Source organism: Gavialis gangeticus, unplaced genomic scaffold, assembly GCF_001723915.1.
Source record: "Gavialis gangeticus isolate Ggan-Ray unplaced genomic scaffold, GavGan_comp1, whole genome shotgun sequence".
Classification (NCBI taxonomy): domain Eukaryota; kingdom Metazoa; phylum Chordata; order Crocodylia; family Gavialidae; genus Gavialis; species Gavialis gangeticus.
Window position 1 is genome coordinate 31,181,733 of NW_017729030.1, and position 23,096 is coordinate 31,204,828.

Below are 23,096 nucleotides of genomic sequence, written 5' to 3' on the forward strand. Positions count from 1 at the left end.
GGGGGGGGGGTACAAGCAGCACTTAAGACGCGGTGTAAGAGACGTACTTAAGAAGCAGCTCTTGCCTTGGGGTGGCTTCGCTTAACCCCGTGTAGCCAGCCCTGGCTCGTGCTGAAATGACTTTTCCTTGCAGAGTGTTTTGGGGGTGCTGTGCGCGCCTTGGCACTGCCCTACTTGTACGGGCATCTGAGGGGGTGAAGGCGAATGTTGTTCTAGCACGGAGAATTTGCTCGGTCCCAGCTGAGGCCACGTTAGAGAGGGAGGGGGTGTCCAGCAGGCGCCTCTTACTGAGGCACGCGGAGATGCTTCCTATAAACTGAACTCGGTGAGCTGCTTTTTGTAGAGGTTACAATCCCTGAGGTACAGTGTTAGTATGTTTATGCTGATTCTTGGCATGCTTCAGAAGTAGCACGGTAAAGGTTTAGGAGAAATGCTTTCCTTTCAGAGCAAAATAATAGAAAGCAAGTTCCCTAAAGGCGCAAATCTCAATGTGTGGAGGCTTTCCATAGCTAGCCCAAAGCCTCACTGAGTCGATTGACCTTGTTTTAGACTACAGCTCCTGGAGTATAGCTTACTGAGAAAAGGGCCCTGTGAATTTAGAAGCCCTCGGTGTCTCGGCTGCTTCTAAGGAGGATTGAAAGGTAGGGTGTTAGGTAACACATGCTAACTAAACACTTCCTTAAGGTACGTCAGCATCAGTTCCCAAATGGATGTTCCAAAACCGTGGCATTTGTGCTTTACTTCATGGATTAGCAAGTGCTAAAGGGGTTTAAATTCTAATGTAAGCAAGGCAGCTCAGGCTTGCCTTTATATCTAAGTGGAGGTAAAGCCCTAGTTTTGAAGATGTGAAGGAGTAAGTTCTTTATACCAGTGTTTTTCAACCTGTGGGTCACGACCCGAAAGTGGGTCACAAAAATATATGAAAGGGCTGAGGCAGGCTTTTCCATCCTGGCTCTTCCCTGGGGCAGGGTGCCTCAGCCCCACCCCACTTCTTCCCTCACTGTGGGGGCCTTGATCTGCCCCCTGCGTCCCTTCCCCCCAACCAACTTACCAGCCAGACGCTGCTCTCCAGCTTCCCATGCCTCACACACCCACCCCCTGCCCCACATACAGGGGGGTAGGGGGTAGTGGGTCGGAAGCGAAGGGTACTGGGTTGGGACTGACCATCAATGTTTAAAAATGGGTCCTGGAACAAAAAGGTTGAAAACCTCTGCTTTAGACCAGTGGTCTCCAAACTGTTTTGATCGCGCACCCCTATCAGTAAAAAATTTTTGAGCACGCACCCCCAATATATGTATATTTATTTATTTATAAATTATATACATGTACTACTCAGTGTAACACTGTACAAAGTTTGGAGACCACTGTACACTGTACCTCCGTGTTGTGGAACTCCCACTCTTCCCTCAGGATACCTTGCGTACTGTATGTGACGTGACTGTCTGACATGTGGACCGAGTGAGGGCGCCAGTGTCAACCTGTATATTAAATATTAGTAAAGCTTAATTTCTTCCTTATTTTTTTAGAGAAAAAAAAATATAAAAAGTTCTAATATTTTCTTCTCGCACCCCACTTTGGAGACCACTGCTTTAGACTACAGTTGGGACAAATATTCTTTACCAGCCTGTCTCAAATTTTTTATGTTGTAACTGAGGAATGTGGTTCATTAGCATTCCAGCCGTGACTTTATTGGAGTTACTAATATGTATGCAAACCTTCAGCACATACAGAATAGAAACAAGGATTGAAAATAAAGTGCTTACCAATGATATGTAAAGCAGGGATGTCATTAGCTCAACAGTTTCTGCAGCATTAAGTCTTAGCGGGACTGGCAGCTCTTGGAGTTTTCTTGCTCATCTTGAAAACATTCTGAATAGAGGTGCATCTGTATATCAATCTATATTGTATCAGCACTGGTAAAATGAAAATTGACATTATTGGCAATTGACTTTTTTTGGCTGATGTGGCCAGTAATGTTGCCAGTAATTGCTGCCGGTATGTGTGCTCTTGCAGCATGCACATGGCCAGCTTGGAGAGCAGCATCTGGCTGGTAAGTCAGTTGGGGGAAAGAGGTGTGGGGGGGCAGATCAAGGCTTCCACAGAGAGGGAGTAAGTGGGGTGGGGCTGAGGCAGGCACTGCCCAGCTGGGGCAGGGTGCAGGATGGAGCCACGAGTGGCTTTTTTTGGGGGGGGGGGGGCTCCTGCCACTGCATGCACCCCCAGGGGAGACATGGGGGAGCATGTGCCCCCCAGATCTGTATGTGGGGTGAGGGTGGGCTGCTGGCTACATTGGGTTCTTCCTGGTGGGGTGGTTGGGCTGGGTTTGTCTGGGGTGGGCAGCAGTGGTGCTGGGAGCAGGGGCTACGGGGTGGGCTGTAGCCCCCACTCTTAGTGCTGTCACCGTCTGCCCCATGCACAGCCCTGGGAAGAGCCTGATTGTGTCTGCAGCAGCAGCCCACCCTTGCCTGTGCACAGATCCAGGGGGCACCCTCCCCCCTCATTCCTCCCCTGGGGGTATGCGCAGTGGCAGGAGCAGCTGCATCCCTCCCCCCCACCAACAAGCTGCTTGCAGCTCCATCCTGTTCCCTGCCCTGACTGGACAGTGCCTGCTCCTGTCCCAGCCCCACTCTCTCCTTCACTGTCGGGGTCTTGATCTGCCTCCCTCTCATGCCTCTTCCCTCCCACCATACTTAACAGCTGGATGCTGCTCTTCAAGCTGCCAGGCTGCATATTAGCAATTGAATTGGTATTGGCTGGTATGGCTTGTTAATTGGTCATCGGTGTAGGCCCAAAAAATCTTTGGTGCACCCCAAGTTCTGAACTGAATGCTTGGTAGGCGGGAAATGCACGCACTCCTGCACACGCACCTACCTTGAATGCGTAGCCACAGTGTCTGTAGTTGGGGAGCGGGGGACTTCCCCTGACATTGATCCAGTAATTTATGCGTGTTGTTCCATATCGCTGACACTCCCTCCAAACTGCTTTGTGGGGTCTCCTGTATCAGCGCCACAGGGTCTCATATATCAGCATCCCCGCACTTCAAAATGGTAGCAGGGGCACTTGAATTAAAGCTCATTTGATGAGACTTAGTGCAAGCACCCCTGCCTCTATTTTGAAACATGGGGACGCTGATACAGGGGAGGCAGAGGCTGGCTGGAGCATGGTAATTACCATGCTCTAGCAGACTTATAGTTTCATAGATTTAGGGTCGGAAGGGACCTAGTAGATCTTCTAGCCCGACGCCCCGGCAGGGCGGGAGAACAACAAAACCCCAAAACAAGAAAGGGGACTCAAATGAGTCCAGCCAGGTAGGCATCCAGCCTCTTCTTAAAGACCCCCAGGGTAGGGGCCAGCACCACTTCCCTTGGAAGTTGGTTCCAGCTCCTAGCCGCCCTAACTGTGAAGTAGTTTTTGCGGATGTCCAATCTATACCTCCTCTCCATCAACTTGTGCCTGTTACTCCTTGTTATGCCAGCGGGCGCTAGGGGAAACAGCGTCTCCCCCAAACCCTTCTGGTCCCCCCTAGTGAATTTATAGATGGTCACCAGGTCCCCCCTCAGCCTTCTCTTGTGGAGGCTGAATAGGTTCAGGTCCTGCAGTCTCTCACTGTAGGGTCTGCCCTGTTGTCCCCGGATCATGCGGGTGGCCCTCCTCTGGACCCTCTCCATGTTGTCCACATCCCTCTTGAAATGGGGCGCACAGAACTGGACACAGTACTCCAGCTGTGGAGTATTAATCAGACTTGATTAATCAAGTCTGCTTTGTTGCACTAATTGCAGTGCATCGGAGCAGCCTCCATGCTCGCGTGTAGCCACCCACAACGAGCAACTCTTACACCTGCTCAGTACCTTCTGATTTGCAACTTTAAAGCAGTGTTTCGTAGCCTATGGGTTGCAACCCAAAAATGGGACTCAAGAATATATGAAAGGGTTGCAAGCAAATTTTTAAAATGTTTTCTTCTTTAAAAGAGAAAAACATGGGAGACTGTGGCTTTTCCCTTGCAAGATGTCAGAGTTCCAGCTTGCATGGGGCTACTTGTGGGCCCCCCTTCCCCGGCCCCCACACCCATCTCCTGCCCCACAAACTGAAGGGCTGCGGCCTGGGAGTGGGGGGCAGTGAGGTTCACTAGGTCAAGATTAGTCATCAACATTTACAAATGGGTCCTGGTATGAAAAAGGTTGAGAACCACTGCTTTAAAACTCATCGACAGAATTTAATACTGCCTCTTAACAGAAAAATGGAAATCATTTCTTAAGTATAAATGCTATAATACCAAGAGTAAATCATAACTAATACCCATGTGGCCAGTTCACAACCACCCTAAGTATTCTCATACAAGTTCTTTCTTTTCCATACTCAAACATGCCTCAAACATTTGTATACTAATCATAAACATCTTCAGGGCATGTTGACTAGTTCAGTCCTAGTTCAAACAGGTAAACTATTTTTCATGGTTTAAAATAATAAATGTTAGTGGTATGTATGTATGTAGGTTGTCTGTAGAATTTTTCTTAGGCTTAATTATCACGTGGTTTAATACAATCCATCAGAGGAGACTGCAAGATAACATCACAGTGACATACAGCTTTCTCCTGAGAAGAAGCGAGAAGGCAGGAGAACAGCCACAGTATTGTTATTGGTAAAGCAGTAGACTGAGTTACATGACACCTGAGTTTAGTTCCTAGCTGCTTGGTCCAAGTTACTCTCCCTCCCTGTGCCCAAGTTTCCATATCTGTAAATGGGGCATAATAATACCATCCTTCTTCATGAAGTATTTGAGGTCTACTGGCAAGTGTTAGAGCCAAATATTTGCTAAAAAAGACATAACAAATGCATCACATCTTAAAGAATATATTTTGTTACTGGAACATGAAATCTTTTAGGTTGATTGGGTGTCAACTTGTTACTGCTACAAAGCCTTTCTTAGGAAGCAGAAAAGGAAACATAACTTTTAGATTACTACATGTCAGCTTCCTTGTAAGTAGTGTATTATTGGCTATCTTTTCGAGGTCCCTATGTGTTTTTTCTTGATTTTGGCTGATTGACTTTGAAGTATGTTTATTATGGTTCTTGTCAGAAACAACATATTAATTCAGTAAGCGCTGCTAATGCCTTTATACACCATGAAAAATTAACTTTACCATATGTAATTGTTCTGAATCTAAATTAGCATCCAAAATAAAACTGATAGTCTACTACAAAGGAGGGGAAATATGGAATAGACTGACTTTTGAAAAACTCTTTTTAAAATTAATTTTAAGGAGAAGCAGATGGTCTACCTGTTTGTAACCTCACTGAACTGTAAAGTGCCAAAAAATTCCATTGTAAATTTTCATGCGTCATGCTTAAATGGAACATATTTTTAAATATAAAAGAGCAAAATCATAAAAATGAACTGAAGTGTTTTCAAACTATTTAGGGAGTGCTACAAAGTAAATATTCTTTTTTTTATCCCTGATACTACTTTTTGTTGCAGATAAATTTCTTTCTTTTCTTATTTAGAGCTTGCATATCTCTAGGATCAAAAACCCGAGCCATTGGCAATGCAGCAAAGAGCCAGGTAAATGCATCTAAAATCTATTTTGTCAAATGACTCCTCTTTTTGAATTAAGAAAAGTTAAGTTTGACAAATCTTATTCCATTTTACATTCTAACTGGGCTTTAAATGTATAAAGTAACTCCTTTTCACTCTTTTTTTTTTTAAAGTTAGTAAATAGTTCATTTCTGTTTAAAATTAATCATAACATTGTCTTGAGTTAATGGATATCTATTCCCTCTTGAAAGGAGAATAATACAGGAAACAAGCAGGTTGCTGTCCTGCACTCCTCATCCACCCCTAGGGCAGGGGCAGGCAACTATTTCAGGTGGAGGGCCACTTACCCAGTTTTGGCAAGCTGTTGAGGGCTGCATGGGTAGCCCCGCCCCTTGACAGGTGCCCTGCCCCCTGGTCACCATCTTGGGACCAGTGTCCCAATGTTTTGGGACCAGTGTCCGAGGGCCAGTGCCCTGCATGGGGCCCAGAGCGGGGCGCAGGCTGGCAGGGGTCTTTGGAGCTGGGCTGAGCTGCACCAGCAGGGAGAAGGGGGAGCTGGCCAGGCTCCATAGAGCCCCTGCCAGCTGGGACCCTGTACCCCTGCTGCCCTTTTCTGGGCCCTGCTGGCGCTGGCCCTGGGACACCAGTGTGGGCCCTGTGCACCTGCTCACTCCTAGCGCTTCGCAGCCCCACAGTACAGGTGGGGGGTGGCGCACAGCCCCGACCCCCCCCTACTTGCTGTGCTGAGCAGCGTTTGCTACCGCCATCTTTGTGCTGCCCAGTGCGTGAGCTCCTGGCGGGCAGCAGCAGCAAATGCTGCCCAGAGTGGCAAGTGCGAGGGCCACAGCTGCTGCTGCCGTGCACAGCTGTGACAGGTGAGCCCGGAGCCAGCATGGGGCCGAGGCTGGCAGCGGGTGCAGGTTACAAGCTGGTGTGGAACGCGGGGAAAAGCAGCATCTCACCCGCCCTGTGGCTGGCACCCCACGCTGCAGCTGCTCACATCTCGCATGGGTCTGCCTGTGCCTGCTCAGGACAGCTCTGTGTGGGCTGCAGCAGGGCGCACCAGCCACAGGACAGGTGAGGGGCCACTTTTCCCTGGGCTCAGCTTTTCCCCGGGCCCCTTCCCTGCCCGGAGTCCTCCGCCACCCCTTACCTAAGGTTCCGGCAGCACGGGGGCAGCCATGTGGTCCCGGGCCAGAAACTCCTGCTGGGGCTTCCAGCTGCGGGGGGCAGGGCCAGGCAGGCCCTGCTGTTGCAGGAGCCCACTAGGATTCCCCTGGGTTCTGCTGCCCCTTATTTCTGTTGCATTTGACAAGAAACAAGGACAGATCAATATTAATTTTCTAAATTTTTTAGGGGCCTTGCGGGCTGGATAGAATGGCCTCGTAGGCTGGATTCGGCCTGCAGACTGTATTTTGCCCACCTCTGCCCTTGGGGATGAGTATAAGTTGAAGTCCTCAAATTCAGAAAGGCATTAAGTTTTCATTTAGAGAAGTTTCTGCCCCTTACAGTTGCAAACACAACCTTTGAAGTGAAACTGAAATAGCGCTGTCTTTGAGCATATGTACCACTCTAATGTCTTCTGGTGCTGCTCGTGGCTTTTCTAGGCAGTAGAATGAAGTGGACAAGACTCATCAGGTTTAATACTGTTGTTCAGAATTCTGAACAGCAGTAAAATTAACATTTTTTATAATGTTTGTGGCTGATCCGGTGAGCAAGAGAAAATCTTCCCTGGAGCTAATCACTGAGGAAGAAGTGCACTCTGCTTTTCTCCCCTCCTCTCCCCTAACCACCAGAAGGCAGAGAAGAGCCCCCTTAAGCAACCAATAATATAGGAAATGGAAATAATGATACTAGAAAGCTCCAGGGCAAGGAGGAGAGATTTTTATCCTTTCTTTTCCTGGAAAGTGAGCTATCTATGAAAGCTTAACAGGCACTTCTGTTCCTAGGAGCCAAAAAATTAGAGTTCATATAGGGGTGAGAAATATTCTAATAGAAGTGGTGGCTGCTTTGCTCAGATCAGTTTTACAAAACTTAGTAGAACTCAGCTCTTGGTCTCTGCTGGAGAGAAGGGCCCTCTCTTTTATATTCATTTACATCTGTAAAGCTTTGGTAGTAAAAGGAAAGTCAAATTTATCAAGCTTCGTAATAGGGCACTTCAGCTGGCCTAAAACTTGATTCCAGGAAAACCAAATGAATCCATTCTTCTTTAAAATTTATATTTCAAATTAACTAGGTTGAAATATGGGGCTAGAGACTGGCTAAAGGGAGTGTCCATCCTAATTTGGATTTGCCCTCAAATGCAGCTTCTAGCTTTGGAACTTACTAGAAATAATAGATTGATTTAAATAATCATTTTAAAGTAGCTTTGTGTAGTGTTGCAGTTAGTTATTGGAGTACTGTGTTCGGGCATGTTTAGTGTCTGTGTCCAAATAATGGTGTTTCATAGTGGTAGACTATATTAATTTCGTTAGTATCCTGCTTCTTGGTTTTAAAAAAAATGATTTTGAGTCTTCAAGTGACATGTATAATAATAACACCATGCTTAACAAATGTTTCATTGGGAAATGAGGAAAAAGGTACCAGTCCTGAACAATTTGAACTCAGGCCATCAGTTCTGATTCTGTGCTTTAAGCCTGAGCTAAGTAGATGGCTTTTTTTCCAGGTGGTCTTCTAGCATACATCTCATATCAGTAAATGAAAACAAATTTCTCTTCTGCAGATTGTCACAAATACTAAAAATACAATACATGGCTTCAAAAAATTGCATGGAAGAGCATTTGATGATCCTTATGTACAAACTGAAAAGATCAAACTTCCCTATGAGCTTCAGAGGATGCCAAATGGGAGTGTAGGAGTAAGGGTAAGTTTTACAGCTTTTGTGCAGTACCTTCAACTGTGGTTATCATATAAACACTTTTCCATTTGTGGCAAAATATGGCCCTTGATCAGACTTCCTATTCTGTTTCTTAAAATTGTAAAGAGCACTAGATATTAGCATATGCATCCTGTGCTGGGGGGAGAAAGTAAATAGATGAGTTTGTGCTCTCTTACTGTTTGGTAACAAAATCAAAGTTGTCCTGAAAATGAGGTTAAGAGCAAATAAACTTAACACGTGTCCACTTTCAAAAAATATCAAGACTGTATCTAGGTATAATCAACAGAAAAAAATAAGGAATTGGGTCATCCTTTTTCTTTCCAAAATGTGTGCATCTTATCTCGTACTCTTTCAGCTGATATCTAATACCTGCTACCTGTCCTGAGGTGATGGTCAGAGACAAGGTTGAACGTAGTTCTGTGTAGTTGGAATTCCTGTTGCTGGTCATAGATTTGAATCTTAGTTTTCCAGCGTTAAACATGGTTTCCTTATGTTGGTTAATTCCTCAAGTGTTAAGCTTTCTGTCTATGTATTTGTAGGTTAGGATTTAGTGCATACAATGCACTGTTTCACTTGTATCATGCCACCCTCTGTTTGATACCTAAAAGGCCCTTCTATCCCAGCACCTTAACTACAGGAATAAAACAGCCGCCTGTTACTGAGAGAACTCTCCTGCCAGAATTTTCTTAGTGTTGTATACATCATGTAGAGAGGGCCACTTCTTTATGTGGTCTCAATTCTGAACTTCTCTGGGTTGATGAAGAAAAGCTAGTTAACTGCACCAGCTCTGTAATGAACTAAATAGATTAGATGCAGAGGAATTATCTAGGGTTTTCCAGAGCCTCCATACCTGTGGCAGCTTGTGTATGAGAAAAATGGGACTGATAGGAACCTCATGGGTCAGAGTCCACTCTGTTGCTGTCACAGATACCTTGTCTAATCCCTTCTTATAAATATAACCATTTTAAAGATAATTATGTGTTTTGCACCTGATACTCTGGAAGGTTGTTCCAGGACTTAATTCAGGTTCCGCATAAGCTTGCTATGTCATGAGGAAGATGATAAAAGCATTCTTTTTCCCTAATAGCTTTTGTTTATATATAGCAATGGTTTTCAATGTTTTTAGACTCAAGCTATCCCTCATTAGATTCAAGCCCCCCTTGGAAAATGCCAGGTCTAGGCTTTCATTTTTTTTCTTTTGACTGTGGAAAAATTGAGTTCTTTGCAATGCAAGAATTGCTCTAAGACCGCGATAGATCAGAAGGGTTTTGACACACAAATTCCTGTTTGAAATTTCTGGGTTTATTCTGTGACTTCTGTTTGGTTGTTTGCACACTTAACGCTAATACTGTATGATGTCCCACAACACCCTTAAAAGGATCTTATGGCGCCCTAGTTAAGAATCAATGATATTAGGATGTTTGTTGTTTCACTTGGTTTGTCCATAGCGATGAATTTTGTTTATATCTTTGAATAAAATAGTGTGCGTCTTTTAAAGTATGTGACTTTTTTAAAGTCTTGGATCTACGGAACCCAAATTCAAGAAACACTAGCATGATAGTTTGTTATAAACCAGTGGGTGCCCATCTTTTTGTCAGGCATGACCCAAATTAGCCCTGGGACCTCCCTGAGTGCCACTTTGATCCCTTTCCCTTGCCCAATCTGCTGCTCTGCTTTCAGCTGTATGCTCCCTCCCTGATCTGCTGTTCTGCTTTTTGCTTCTTGTCCTGTCTTCCACTGTTACCTGCTCCCTCCCCAGTCATCCATATGTCACACAGGTTGCCTGTGTTACTTGTAACACACATGCCACAAGTTGGTCACCCCTGTTTATAAACATTCAGCAAGAATTGAAACCCTCTAGTTCAGTGGTTCTCAACCTTTTTCGTACCAGGACCCATTTGTAAACATTGACAAGTCCTGACCCACAGCTCCTTGGCCCTGCACATGCCCCTCACTCCCCACCCACAGCCTCCTGGGGCCTGCTGGTGCCCCTCACTTCTAAGCCACAGTCCCCTGTCCACCTCCCCTCACCATGCTGGTGTCCTTCACTCCCAGTCCATAGCTCCTTGTCCCTCCCAGCCCTGCTGGTGTCCCATCACTCCCAACCCACAGCCCCATGTTTCACCCTCCCAGCCCTGCTGCAGTGTGGTGGCTGCAGCTGCTCTGGCTCATGCGGGGGACAGCAGAGTGAGTCCAGCCCTGGCACTGACTGGAGGGAGGAAGGGAAGCCTGGGGCACCCCCCTTACTCTAGGCTGGGCCTCCTGCATATGCCAGTCAGCCTGGTCACAGTGACTTCCCCCACCCCAGTTAGCATCTGGCTGCCCCACCCCTGCAAATACAGGCACCAGCCCCGATGCCATTGCCCCCGAAGGGCCCTTCTCCTGCTGGAGGTGCAAGCACATACCCCCACCCCCCATGCCCTGACGTAGTCCCGGCATCTGGCCACCTTCCCCTAGTGACAGCAGGCACCCATTCCATCTGCATCTGCACACCCACACACCTCCAACCCCCACTCCCCATACACTTGCATACATCCAGCTGCTGGGCCTGCTCCCACCACCTTGCCTGGCTGCATGCCAGCTACATGCATGTGTGCACACAGATGCATGTGCACCTGCTGCCTCCATTCTCCCCAGGCAGCTACTTGCAGGCTGGAATTAATTTATGAATCTATGACCCTTTCAAATATTCTTGTGACCCACTTTCAGGTTGCAACCCACAGGTCTTCTCTAGTTTGACTGAAGCTAGTGCTTCTCACTAGTGTGTGTAGCATGCAACCATTGTATTAGCTGATACTGAAGGTCACCTGTGCTCACAGCATAGTACAAAACATAGATGTTACTCTGTAGCAGACTTGAAATTTACATGTGCTGAAACCTGGAAACAATTTGTGACTTATTAAAGATTCCACTTCCATTCCTTTGGGACACTCTGGCGTATTTCATGACTTGTATACATGTGGAGTATTTGACTCCCTCCCATCTCTGAATAGGTGAGATTATTTTTAGCTCCTGTATAAGGTTTTGGAAGAAGCCTACCAAGAAAAATGTAGACTAAAATCAGCAGAAGCTTTTTAATTGATACACAATGAGAATCTGGTTTCACTTAAGGTTTAATGATGACAAAACTTTGAGAAGATTTATCCTATAAATTGTAGCTTTTAAATGTGAAATTCACGTCTGTCCTGAAAATGTTTAACTTTGTTTTAGGTGCGATACTTGGATGAGGAGAGACCATTTGCAATTGAACAAATTGCAGGAATGCTGCTGGCCAAACTTAAAGAAACTTCAGAAAATGCTCTTAAAAAGCCAGTGGCAGACTGTGTGATATCAGTAAGTTCTGTCATTTTACCAAAGGTTGTACTTATGGATGCATAAACATAGATTAGGCCACCCTTTGTTGCACGTTAACTGAAAAATACTGCAGTGCACAAAATACTTATTTTTTGCTACTCATTCACAAAAAAATGAGGTCTTTGCTAAAGTTTTTTCTTGTTGAAGAGAGTCTTCATTGAATAATCCTTTAAAAAAAAAAAATTAGAGGTGTACCAATACATCAGTCTGATATCAGATCGGCACTGATATAAAGAAAATTGCCTATATTGGAAATCAGCCTGAAGTGGCCAATAATTTGGCCAATAAATGTCTGTGTGTGCACGCACAGTGCACAGGCAGTGAGGAGCACAGCCCGGAAGCTTGGAGAGCTGTGTGAAGCTGGTAAGTATGGTGTGGTGGAAAAGGAGGGGGGAGTGAAGGGGCATTGGGGGGCAGATCAACACCCTGCTATGGTGAGGGAGTGGGGCTGGGGCTGGAGTAGGTACTGCCCAGGTGGGGCGCCCCACGAGATGGAGACACTCATTCGGGGGACAGGAAGGGGGAGTGGCTTCCACCTCTGCATGCACCGGGGGGGGGGGTGCCCTCGTGTCTGCATAGGGCAGAGGGGGCTGCAGCTGGGGCCAGGGGACATGCCAGGCTTTTCCCAGGAGAGGGGGCAGGGGCTGTGCTGTGCTGTGCTGTGCTGTGCTGTGCTGTGCTGTGCTGTGCTGTGCTGTGCTGCACTCAGGGCAGGTGGTGGAGGCTCTGAAAGACGGACTACTGTGGGGGGCACCATCCATTTCACTGTAGCTCCCACATAGCACCCCCAGTTCCACCTGCTCCGAGCACAGTGCAGCATGTCCCAGCCCCACCACGCGCCAGGAAGAGCCCGGTGCGACCCCAGCCTGCAGCCTGCCCTTGCCCGTGTAGATCTGTGTTCCGTCCCGTGCCCTGCCCCAGTTGGGCAGCACCTACCCCACCCCCACTTCCTCCCTCACCATGGGGGGTGTTGATCTGCCCCCCGATGCCCCTTCCCTCCCCTCCCACCACAACAGACTTACCAGCCACATGCAGCTGTATTGGAAATCAGATCAGTATTGGCTGATATGCCTCCTTAAAAATCAGCCATCGGTATTGGCCCCCAAAATCTCTATTGGTGCACCTCTAAAAAAAAAATCCAGTGTGCTATTCATTCATTTGGTACAAGTTTGTGTTGGAAGATGCTTGTTTCTCAAGTAAAAACTTTAGTGGACAGCACTGAGTGTTGGATTATATAGTCCTAATTTCATACAGTACAACCTATATCTGAGTGGAGAAAACAGCTGTGTCCAGGCATAGTTCAGGGGTTGGGGGTTGTTGTCTGGGTATCTTGTGGTGTGATTGAATATTTAGTTTCATTCTTTATAGTGCATAACAGTACTTCAGAATAATATCTAAAAACTAGGTTATGTATGTGTTTTTGGTTCATTTTTTCCAACAATGCTAAATTACACTTGAACTATAACTGCTATGAAGAATGTTATTTGTTATTGATGTAGGGGTTTGGGGGGGTGTAGACAAGTGTTGGCTCAGATGAGCAAGCCTGGTGTAGTGATTTGCAGAGCTGTGTAACTGTTGCAATACCTTCTTAAAAGCTAAATCAGCTTAACTGCTTTCTAACATCTAAGCTTTAATGTAAGAATTCAAGAAACAACTTATTAATAATTTTTAATGTTAGTTAATAATTTTTAATGTTAATTTTTAAATCTAGTTTGTACCTAAAAACCTTGGTCATCTAGAGTCTGGGTGTTAACACTGGATGTTAACATACACAGTTCTATGGTACTGATTCTCTCTTTCTCTTTTGAGAGTAATTGTGAAACTTGTTTTGTAAAAGTTCGAACAGGTGGAACCAGCCTACTGCATTAACTTAAATAGCTTCTATAAACTTTCCCCAACATTCACAATTTACGGGACTGTCTTGTTTTTTCATTTGTTTTATGGATATGTTTAACCCTTTGGATCAAAACTGATGTGCTATGAGATTAGCATAATGTACTACAATTTTGTTGAAACAGGTCCCTAGTTTCTTCACTGATGCTGAAAGGAGGTCTGTAATGGCAGCTGCACAGGTGGCAGGGTTAAACTGTCTGAGACTGATGAATGAGACTACAGCAGGTAAATTTGCTACTTCCTCAGGGAATTAAAAATAAGTTTAAATACTGTCTTACAGCATAAGATCTTAAGTTGTAAGGCTGACTCTTCAATGCTTGTATTAAATAAGTGATGTTACAATAAAAGGTTAGCGGGTTTTTTTAACCTATCAAATCATTCATAAGTTACTTGTATCTGTTTTTCATCTTCTGAAAACCAAAGGAAATTACCTCTGTTAAAATAACTACTCCCTGTGCTGGGTCCTCTAATTAAAGGTGAAGCAGCTGAAGCAGGCGAGCACCAGCTGAGGCTAGCAGGCCACCCAACCAGTGAGGGATCCCTGGGATGGCGGCAGAATGCAACCTGCATTAAAGCATGATGGATTTTATGCAAACGTTCAAAAAAGCACTGTAATCTAAAGTGCTTTGTCAACCACATCCATCAAGGGTTAACTTAGAGTGGGATCCACCATTTTTAAAGTGCTTTAAGTGTCGTGAATGTCTGTTGTGTTACGGCTTTAGAGCACTTCCTGTGTACTTAACGCATATTAACTGTAACGTCTGTACCTAGGTTTAAACAGTTTCTAAGTCCTAAATCCTAAAAAACCTCTAACAGGTAGCCAATCTGTTAGGGGAAACATTTTTTTTTTTACCTAGGTTTCAAAAACTTAAGTTGCTAAATAGTGAGTGCCAGATACACTTGTGAGTGGACAATTCAGCAAGAAATAGTTTAACTTGAAGAGTAAGAACCCCAAAGTGGACCCAGTTTTTATATTCTGTTGCTTAGCTAAAATACAAAAAAAAGAAAATAGATCTGGAGGGAAAAGTATAAAAGTGTTCCTCCTAAGGTGCTACTTTTAATATTCATATGCCTATTCTTATAGCCTATCTATGCCTAATCTTGTCTAAAATTAATCTTGTCATGAAATCACTAAATGTACTTCAGGCAACCCTCCAACCTTTATCCCAATTTTGATCCATACATTTTACCTGAAATCCCTAAAATGGTTTACACTTTGGCATTCTCTCGCATGCTAATTTCCTTTTCTTGTTCTTAGCAAAACTGTCGTCAAGCAAATACAAGTAACTCTATACTGTCCTATCATTAAAGGCCCCCTATAGTCTACATGCTTCGCAGTAAGGCTGTCAGTCAGACCATGGGTTCTTTTCATCCGAAGTGAGCACGTTTCAGAATTCTCTAGTGGAGAATTTTTGTGTAATATTTTAAAGTCTACTAACAGGAAATTAATTGCAGAGGAAAAGTGAAAAAATGCTCTGTAGCAATTCATGATTACAAAACAGGAAGAACTCAACCAGCTTCTTTTATTTAAAATGTTTTAACAAATATGAAAACAATGAACTTAAATTGATTTTTACAAATCCTGATGGGTCACTTGAGCCGAGTTAATGTAATTGAAGAATATCCAGATACAGGAGGTATTTTTGGGAGGAAGAAAATAGTCAAGTATATTTTGTCAATGCTATTATTTAAATATAAGAAAACATTTAAGGAAATGCTCTTAAGTTGCCTGTGATACCTGATTCTTACAGTTGCACTGGCATATGGAATATATAAACAGGATCTACCTTCTTTGGAAGAAAAACCAAGAAATGTAGTCTTTGTAGATATGGGACATTCTGCATATCAAGTTTCAGTCTGTGCTTTTAACAAAGGAAAACTGAAGGTAAATATAAAGCACTATGTATTGAAATTCCATCTTGCTGCTGTAATGATATTTTTGGTTAATTGAGTCATTGCTTTGGAAGCTGTTCATTCAGAAATGCATTTTTCTGGATAAATGTGCTATGTGATGTGTACAAAACTGTACAGTGGAACATTGATTATTCAGAGTAGTTGTTATAACCATCGTTTTGGTTGCTCAATTTTCTGGATAATCCAACTCCACAGTATGAAGTGTTTAAAACTGTGCTTTTACCTACTGTGCTATGCAGCAAACATAGAAAAAAAGAAAAATGTATGGCACTGTGTAATGCTTTAAACTCTCAAAACACTAGGAAATAACTCAGTCTCACTCGCAAGCAAAACCCAGCTGCAGGGTGATGGCTTTAATACAAAACTTTCTAGATAATCTTCTGTCTTCTGTAAATGGTTTTGAAATCATGGTAGGCAAAAATTAAAAAAAAGCCTCTTGCTCAGGGACCAGCAACCTGTGGCCAGTGGCAACATCATATGTGGTCCAGCAGTGGGGGCTTACCCTGTGCTGCTGCAACTGAAAACATTGCTGGTTGCTGCTCTGGCCATTAAATAACTGTTCTTCATGGCGTTGTTCCTTCAGCTAACTGTAGAAGGAGCAGGTCTAGTTACACAACAAAGGAATCTCTCCAAGTAGTTGTTGTTAATGAGCCTTAACATCCTATGTTTTCTACATTAGAATTACCAGTGTTCACTTCTGTCCCATAAACAGAAAAGTTGCAGAATCATCTCTTCCATCTGACCTGATCCTTTTTTCCATCCACAGATGGGAAGGGGAGGGCAACTGACTTGAACTCTTTAAGTAGGGAATTTAAGTTGGGATTAAATCAGCAATTTTAAGTTTTTATATTTGTTTTCCTAATTTGGGACTGTGTGTATAATATAAAATTACACGTGCATGTGTGTTTAAATAACAATTAATACAATAAGACTGTCTGTCACTTCACTCTTACGTAGGTCTTGGCTGCTGCCTTTGACCCTTTCTTGGGAGGCAAAAACTTTGATGAAGTTTTAGTAGATTACTTCTCTGAGGAATTCAGGACAAAATATAGATTGAACGTAAAAGAAAATGCTCGTGCTGTTCTACGATTGTATCAGGAATGTGAAAAACTAAGGAAACTTATGAGTGCTAATGCTTCTGACCTTCCACTCAACATTGAATGCTTTATGAATGACCTGGATGTCTCCAGCAAAATGAATAGGTACTGTGCCTTACTTTTGCTATGAGTGAAATAGAGTGCTCCCTAGTTCTGCTTGTAACATATCTTTTCTTCCACAGAACTCAGTTTGAGCAGTTATGTGCTCCTCTTCTAGCTAGAGTGGAGCCTCCCTTAAGAGCAGCAATGGATCAAGCTAGTAAGTAGAAGTTGTTGCATCAAGTGCTATGTTTATTGCTTGGCTTAATACAAAAACTGCTACTGTAAATATCCTAGATGTTGAAATTAAAAATGATTAAAAGATTGCCATCAAAGTTACAAATAGAAGTACTGACAGCTAAAATGTCAGTTGAATTTAGTTTTTTGTATATGTTATGTGGAGTCATATTAGAAACTATAGCATTCTTGATCAGGTTTCTGCCTTTATTCATTGCACTGCACAACTCTGATTTTACTGAGAACTTTTTTCATCCTGCTCAGTAAATGATGTATGGGTATTTGTGGAGCAGGGGTTGCATACATTTTGCTTGGTTATAATGGGAACGTGCTCAGTGAAAAGCAAGCAGTCTGAGACCTGGAGAGGAGAGCCTGGTCTTACCGTGAATATGCAGATGGCATTTTTTTCTGGGGCTGTGTATAGAACTAGATAAATTTTTGCAAGGGACAGCAAACGCTCCTTCTCTGACCTACTTCAAATGTCAACATAGTAAATAGAAGGAAAAAAAAAATGAAATGTCTTGAATTTGGACTAGATCAGTGGTACACAACCTTTTGGCCCAGCAGACCAGATGAGTGGCATGGGTCTATCTGCAGGTTGGATCAGGCCCTGGGACCCAGCACCACACCCTCTGTCTCATGCACTGAGAGAGGGCTCTGAGGGCCAGGTACTGCTCCCTCCTATCCTCATGTACCAGGATTGGGTCCCAGGGGTGTCGGTACTATTCTCTGCCTCCACTTCTTGCTAGGATTGGATCCGAGGGCGCCATGCTGCCCCTGCACTGCCCAGCCCTGCACACTGGGATCAGGTGCCAGTGTAATATGCAGTCCCGGGCTCCTTGTGGATCCAGAGGTTTGGCAGTAGGGGGGCTGTGCCACTGCTCCCCACTGCCATATTTCCAGACACATAGGGAGCCCTGCTGGCTGGAGGTTGAGTCCCTGGACTACATAGCTGAAGCAAAGAAATTAAAAGGCAAAGCATCTACTATAATAAGCTATAAAAGGAATGACTTGCCTAAGTTCACTTTGTATCAGTATGATCTAGAACTGCTACACTGATAGCAGAAATATAGATTATTAATTGCTTATATCTTAATTGGCTTATATGTATTCCTGTGTTTCAGCCAGAAATTGGAAGTAACTTCATTAAAGAAGCCATTCCTTTAAAATCCTCCTTCAAGTGATTATCCATACAAGTTCTACTTTGTGCCCTGGGGTGGGATGGATGAGGGGCATCCAAGGTGAAAACGTGGGTCCAGCAGGCACTACTGGTCAGAATAACTTGATTTTTACATATGCACATAAACATAGTAGAGGTGGAATTTGTTGATTTATTTTATTTCACTACTGTAAAGTAATTATCTTGGCTTAGTCTTGAGCTTTACACTTCTAGAGTAACAACCCAGAACTCCTTTAACCTGAGGAAGGGCCAAAGATTTTGTTTAGTATTTCAGTTCATTCCAACGTGCTATGTAAAATTAGAGTAGTGGCTGTTCAGAAGAGGACGGGATAAGTAATAAAGGTGGGGTTTTTGTTTAGTGATTTTGTTTTTCATTGCTAATCACAATATTTTAGGTGTTTGGTTTGAAAAGGTTCTCTAAAAAGCTATTTCATTTACCAAGAGGTGGGAATTCCAAGGTGTATAATACAGTAGAACCTGGATACTTTATAGCAGTGGTCTCCAACCTTTTTGGGTAGGAGATCACTTTTTGAATTAAAAAGCAACCCAAGATCTACCCTACACTGTCTGTCCTTCCTTCCTTCCCGTCCGTCTGTCTCTTCCCACAGTCTGACCTGTGGGGGTGGGGGGGTAGGAAAGGAGCAGGGGTGCAGATTGAGGTGGAGGGAGAAAAAATTATTTGGAGGCTTGCCCCTCCCCAGCAAGTGTGGGGAAGGGAGAGGACCATGGGGTGGGGTGGAGGCAGATTGAAGCCCTATCGGTGAGGGAGGGAGTGGGGCACAGGCAGGAGCAGGGGCTGGGGGAGGTCCTCACCGGGCCCGGGGTTGGGACAAGTGGAGGCCCGGGGGGCCCAGGCCTCTGCTAGTCCCCCACTCCCCCCAGCCCCTGCTCCTACCTGTATCCTGCTCCCTTCCTCACCACTGGGGCTTTGATCTGCCTTCCCTGTACCCCCTCACTCACTGCCAGGAAAAGGGCCATGGGGAGGGAGGCAGTGGAGCAGGGACAGGCCCAGCATGGGCAGGGTGGGCGCAGGACAGAGTCACAAGCAGCTTGTCTGGGGGATGCAGAGAGGTGGGGGCATACCGCCTGGTGGGGGGTGCATACCTCTGGATCTACATGCGGCGTGGTGTGGGCTGGGGCAGCACCAGGCTCTTTCTAGCACAGCTCTTTGGCTGGGCATTGGTGGTGGCAGCAGCAGTGCTGAGATGGGGTCAGGGGGCTACAGCAAATTTTCAGGTGCCTGTAGCCCCACTCGCAGCTCCGCCACTGCGTGGCCAAAGAGCTGCGTTGGAGAAGGGCTAGGGCAGTGCCAGGCTGTCTCGGGTACGGATTCAGGGGCACATGCTTCCCCCCTCCTCCCGTGCCCTCCCGGGCTTCAAGCACCCTGTGAACAAGCCACTTGGGCTCTGTCCTGCACCTGCCCCAGCTGTGCAGGGCCTGCCCCTGCCTCACTCTGCTTGTCACTGCTGCGCACGCACCCCTCCCCACCCCTGCTGCAGCTGCTGGAAGGCTGCGGCCAGGCTCTCTTGTAGCCCTACCTCTGCCCTGCATTTGGGGTGGGGGCAGCGGCTAAGCCTCATTAGCTTTCCCTTCTGCTGCATATGCACCCTGATGTGTGCGTGGGGCTTGGGGCGCAAAGCTCAGTGTGCAGTGGCAGCTGCCTTTTGCCCTGCACACAGATCAGGAGGGCATGTGGGCCTCAGGCCTCTGGTGGGGTGTGTGCAGCATGGGAGCTCCCCCATGCCCTTGGACAAGCTGCTCAGGCTCCAACCCTGCTCCAGTCTCCCTCACTGCAGGGCGTGGAGGGGGATCACCCCACTTGCCCGGCCCAGCCCCGGTGGCAGGGGGCGCAGCTCAGTCCAGCCACATGTCCCACCGCTCCTGACTGTCCCAGCCACCCCACACGTGTCCCACCACTCCTGATCCAGAGCTTCTGACAGTTAATCATGTGCATGTGCACTCAGCCCCCCACCAGACTGAGATTGACTGACTGTCAGTCTCCACGATCAACCAGTCAACAGGGATCAACGAGTTCCCCAGGGTGCCCACTGCTTTAACTGGGGGTCACCAGTGCTTTATAGGGTTAGATTCTGAAGCCTTTTGCAAAGATGAGGGCTTGTGAGCTGCCAGGGTATATAAAACCACAGCAAACAGTTGTGCAGGACTGCTAAAGTTCTAGTTGATTAGTGCAGCTTTATTTCAAAGGGTGCCACTTCCTCAGTCAGCTATATGGCACTGCTGATGTTGAGTGAAGAAATTATGCCCTTTGAAGTTAGAGCTGCAGCAAACAGCTACAGGGCTTGTCCTTCTTTCTACAGATTGTGATGAAGTAAATAGGCTGTGAAACAGCCCAATACAAATACAAATAATCCAGGTTCTGCTGTATTAAAACTGCATGGCAAAAAAGGTCAGCTTCTGATTACTGAGGTTAACATTTTAACTTATGGCTGTAATATCTTTTCTAGAACTGCAACGTGAAGACATATATGGTATAGAAATTGTAGGTGGAGCTACTAGAATCCCTGCAGTGAAGGAACAAATCTCTAAGTACTTCTGTAAAGATATAAGCACCACATTGAATGCCGATGAAGCTGTTGCAAGAGGTTGTGCACTGCAGGTATGGTCATTTACAGTCTTATTGTTCATTACAACACTGCTGGAAGCCATTCACTAATCAAAACCAAGGAAGGTTACATTTTATATTAGTCTCTTACGCCAGGGTTATGGTATTTGTATTAAGAATTCACACTTGGCTCTCAGTGATTGGTAAGGGAAATAGCATGCCAGTTATCACAAGCTTGGTGTGTGGGGGTGTTTTTGTTTTGTTTTTTGCTACCTGAGCAGTAATGGATGGTCTTTTAGATTTGGGTTGCTTTTTCACGTGAGCTCTGTAACAGACTTCTTTGATAACCAAGTGACTTATCTATAGCTTCTCTGTACTAGTTGCTCTAAATTTGGAGGATGGGCCTTACGTAGTGGTTCAAAAGCATCATCAGTGTTTAAGATGCATATTGATCATTGGTTAGCCATCACCAAGGAAATTCTAAGCATTACTATTACTAAACAGATTTAACCCAATACTCTAGAGCAGAGGTGTCAGACTTACTTGGGGCTGGATCTGGACCTTAGGGCTCTGTCCAAACTGGATCCATAGGTCTGATGGCAGTGGTAGGGTCAAGCACGTGTCCAGCTGTATTTGTATAGCCCTCATTTGCACCCCTACAACTGAGAGCCATGTCCACTGGGACCCAGGGGCCCCAAATTCTGTGGCAAGCCACACCCACAAGTCCCACCCACCAACTTCCATTAGCCTGACAGGCTGGGTGCAATAGCTCTGTAGCCCAGATGTGATCTAGACCATACGTTTGACTCCTGTTCTTAGGGCTTTTGTAGCAGTTCAACATAATTGATAATGCTTAATAAAAGCTACTTTCAGGGTTTGTCTGTAATTAATAAAAATATGTTCTTTAGTAACCAAAGTCACCACACTATAGGCTTGCTGTTCTTCTGTAAAACACAATGTACTTTCATGCTAAGCTATATATGTAATCAAACTCTGATCTTTTTCCAGTGTGCAATTCTTTCCCCAGCATTTAAAGTGCGTGAGTTTTCCATCACAGATGTTGTTCCTTATTCAATAACTTTAAGATGGAAGTCTTCTTATGAGGAAGGAACAGGGTAAGTTTACTTTGAAAGTAAAAGCCTATGAAAATTCTGTACCATGATGCTGAAAGTAATTTAAACTTAATCTATCCAGCCTGTCTTTTGTGTTCTAATCTTCATGAATCTTTTCCTTTGCAAGTTTGACTGACTAATGCGCTGCGTATTTCCAAGGATCTTTTACTCACTAGAAATCTCATTTACTCACAGAATTGTTTCTTTTTTCTTTAATGACATACATTAAAAAGGTTTTGAAGTTATGTTGTTAGTGTACGTTCATGACCATCCAGTTGTGGTCCAGCTTTAGTATTAAATCTTCAAATCCAGTTTTAATTCTATTTAGTAATTTCTGAGTCGAAGCAAATTCTTGAAATAGTTCATTTCATTAGTTGAGTTGTATGTGCCCCCAACTAATATATTTGTTGTAATAAACTCAGCGGGCTCAGGTTGACTTAACACTCCTTTGCTTTCTTTTTTCTTAGGGAATGTGAAGTCTTTAGTAAGAATCATGCTGCTCCATTCTCAAAAGTGATTACGTTCCACAAGAGAGAACCATTTGATCTGGAGGCATATTATACTAACCCACATGAAGTGCCTTATCCTGATACCAGGATAGGTAAGGTTACACTATAGGAAAATATTTTTCATAATATTTCATGAATTTTTTTTTTAATTATCTCATAGTTTCTAGGGTCGGAAGGGACCTGAGCAGATCATCATGTCTGACCCCCTGCCATGGCAGGAAAGAGTACTGGGGTCAAACGACCCCAGTGAGGTGTGCATCTAGCCTCATCTTAAAGACTCCCAGGGTAGGAGCCAGCACCACTTAGCTTGGAAGTTGGTTCCAGATCCTAGCCGTCCTGACTGTGAAGTAGTGCCTCCTGATATCTAGTGTGAATCTACCCTCTGCCAGCTTGTGACTGTTATTTCTAGTCACTCCTGGTAGTGCTCAGGTGAACAGGGACTCCCCCAATGCCTGCTGGTCCCCTTGACTAGTTTGTAAACAGCCACTAGATCCCCCCCCTCAGCCTTCTCTTGTGGAGGCTGAACAGGTTCAGATCCCTTAACCTCTCCTTGTAGGACCTGCCCTGCTGACCCCTGATCATGCAAGTGGCCCTCCTCTGGACCCTCCATGTTGTCCACATCCCTCTTGAAGTGCAGTGTCCAGAACTGGATGCAGTACTCCAACTGTCGCATAGAGGGGGAGGATCACCTCCTTGGACCTGCTTGAGATGCATCTGTGGATGTATGACGAGGTATAGTTGGCTGTCCTGACTGCTTCCCCACACTGCTGGCCCACGTTCATCTTGG

General features: G+C 45.0%; 1 protein-coding gene across 1 annotated transcript in view; it reads left to right on the top strand.

The window, feature by feature from the left end:
* Window positions 1-23,096, top strand: part of HSPA4L (heat shock protein family A (Hsp70) member 4 like) — a 45,365-nt gene that overhangs the window by 644 nt on the left and 21,625 nt on the right. The window contains exons 2-11 of the mRNA XM_019522078.1: window positions 5,503-5,560; window positions 8,256-8,396; window positions 11,622-11,744; window positions 13,784-13,883; window positions 15,410-15,543; window positions 16,530-16,774; window positions 16,852-16,928; window positions 20,591-20,742; window positions 21,697-21,803; window positions 22,268-22,401. Of these exons, the coding sequence (XP_019377623.1) occupies window positions 5,503-5,560; window positions 8,256-8,396; window positions 11,622-11,744; window positions 13,784-13,883; window positions 15,410-15,543; window positions 16,530-16,774; window positions 16,852-16,928; window positions 20,591-20,742; window positions 21,697-21,803; window positions 22,268-22,401 (1,271 nt within the window). The remainder of the gene's footprint in view (window positions 1-5,502; window positions 5,561-8,255; window positions 8,397-11,621; window positions 11,745-13,783; window positions 13,884-15,409; window positions 15,544-16,529; window positions 16,775-16,851; window positions 16,929-20,590; window positions 20,743-21,696; window positions 21,804-22,267; window positions 22,402-23,096) is intronic.